The following is a 967-nucleotide window of genomic DNA, read 5'->3' on the forward strand; positions in this document are numbered from 1 at the left end:
GGGGGGACGACCGAGTTGAGGCCCGGGGAAACGGGGCCGCGACTGGGCGGGTCCGGGGCGGAAGGACCCCGGGGCATGTTCGGCCGTCCCCCCCCCCCCGCCCCCCGCGCACCCACATCCCGGGAGGGGGCATACGCCCGCGCCCGGGCGGGACAGGGCAGGGGCGTGCGAAAAGGCATGCCGTACTCGCCCCCCGTCGTCCCCCCGCCCCGGGCCCCTCAGTTCACCCATGCCGCCTCGCACGCCGAAGGGGGGCATATAAGAGATCCGTCGGCTGGCCGGCCTCCGAACCGGTGCCAATGCATCCCCGAGAGAATCGTCGCCCCCCCGCCTGCCTCCTCGCTTCTTCTCTCCCCCCCCCCCCCTGCAGAGCACCAGCCATGTCGCAGGCTCGCCAGCGCAGCGCCCCCATCTCCGCGGGGGCCGCCACCAAGCCCGCCGCCAAGCCCACCACCAAGGTTGCCCAGCGCACGGTCCCCAACGACTTCGGCGGCCCGATCGGCACCGGCTCGCTGATTGTCCTTCTGCCGGTCATCGTGGCCTCGCTCTACCTCTTCTGCAATGAGGAGGTCGGCTGCTCGATGTTCCCCACCGGCGGCCTGTCCGCCCTTTCGGTATGTGTCGGCTGGCGCCCCGGCCCCCCGGGCTGGCCTCCCTGTCGGCCCCCTGCCCCGCCCCCTGACGACACCTGACCCTTCGTCCTCTTACCTTGCCCCTCCCCCCCCCCTCCTCCCCCTGCCGCCGTGCACCAGGCTGCCGCGCGCACCTCCATCGACTCGTTCATGGCCAAGGCCAGCTGGGAGAGCTTCGGCACCGCCTGGGCGATCATCCTCGGCTGGTTCGGCTTCCATGTGCGCCGCTCGCCGCCTGGCCCTGGCCATTGCTCGCCTTTCTTGTCATCGGGCGCGCCCCCGGCACAGAATGCTGACCTGCTCCTCCTCCGCCTCCCGCCACTGTCGCTCCCTTC

At 72.6% G+C, this 967-nt stretch overlaps 1 protein-coding gene across 1 annotated transcript in view; it reads left to right on the forward strand.

The window, feature by feature from the left end:
- Positions 1-192: 192 nt before the first annotated feature.
- H696_01906 (hypothetical protein) overlaps positions 193-967 on the forward strand; it is a 2,924-nt gene continuing 2,149 nt past the window's right edge. The window contains exons 1-2 of the mRNA XM_009495807.1: positions 193-614; positions 753-851. Of these exons, the coding sequence (XP_009494082.1) occupies positions 300-614; positions 753-851 (414 nt within the window). The 5' untranslated portion in view covers positions 193-299. The remainder of the gene's footprint in view (positions 615-752; positions 852-967) is intronic.

Source organism: Fonticula alba (genome assembly GCF_000388065.1).
Source record: "Fonticula alba strain ATCC 38817 unplaced genomic scaffold supercont2.3, whole genome shotgun sequence".
Lineage (NCBI taxonomy): Eukaryota > Rotosphaerida > Fonticulaceae > Fonticula > Fonticula alba.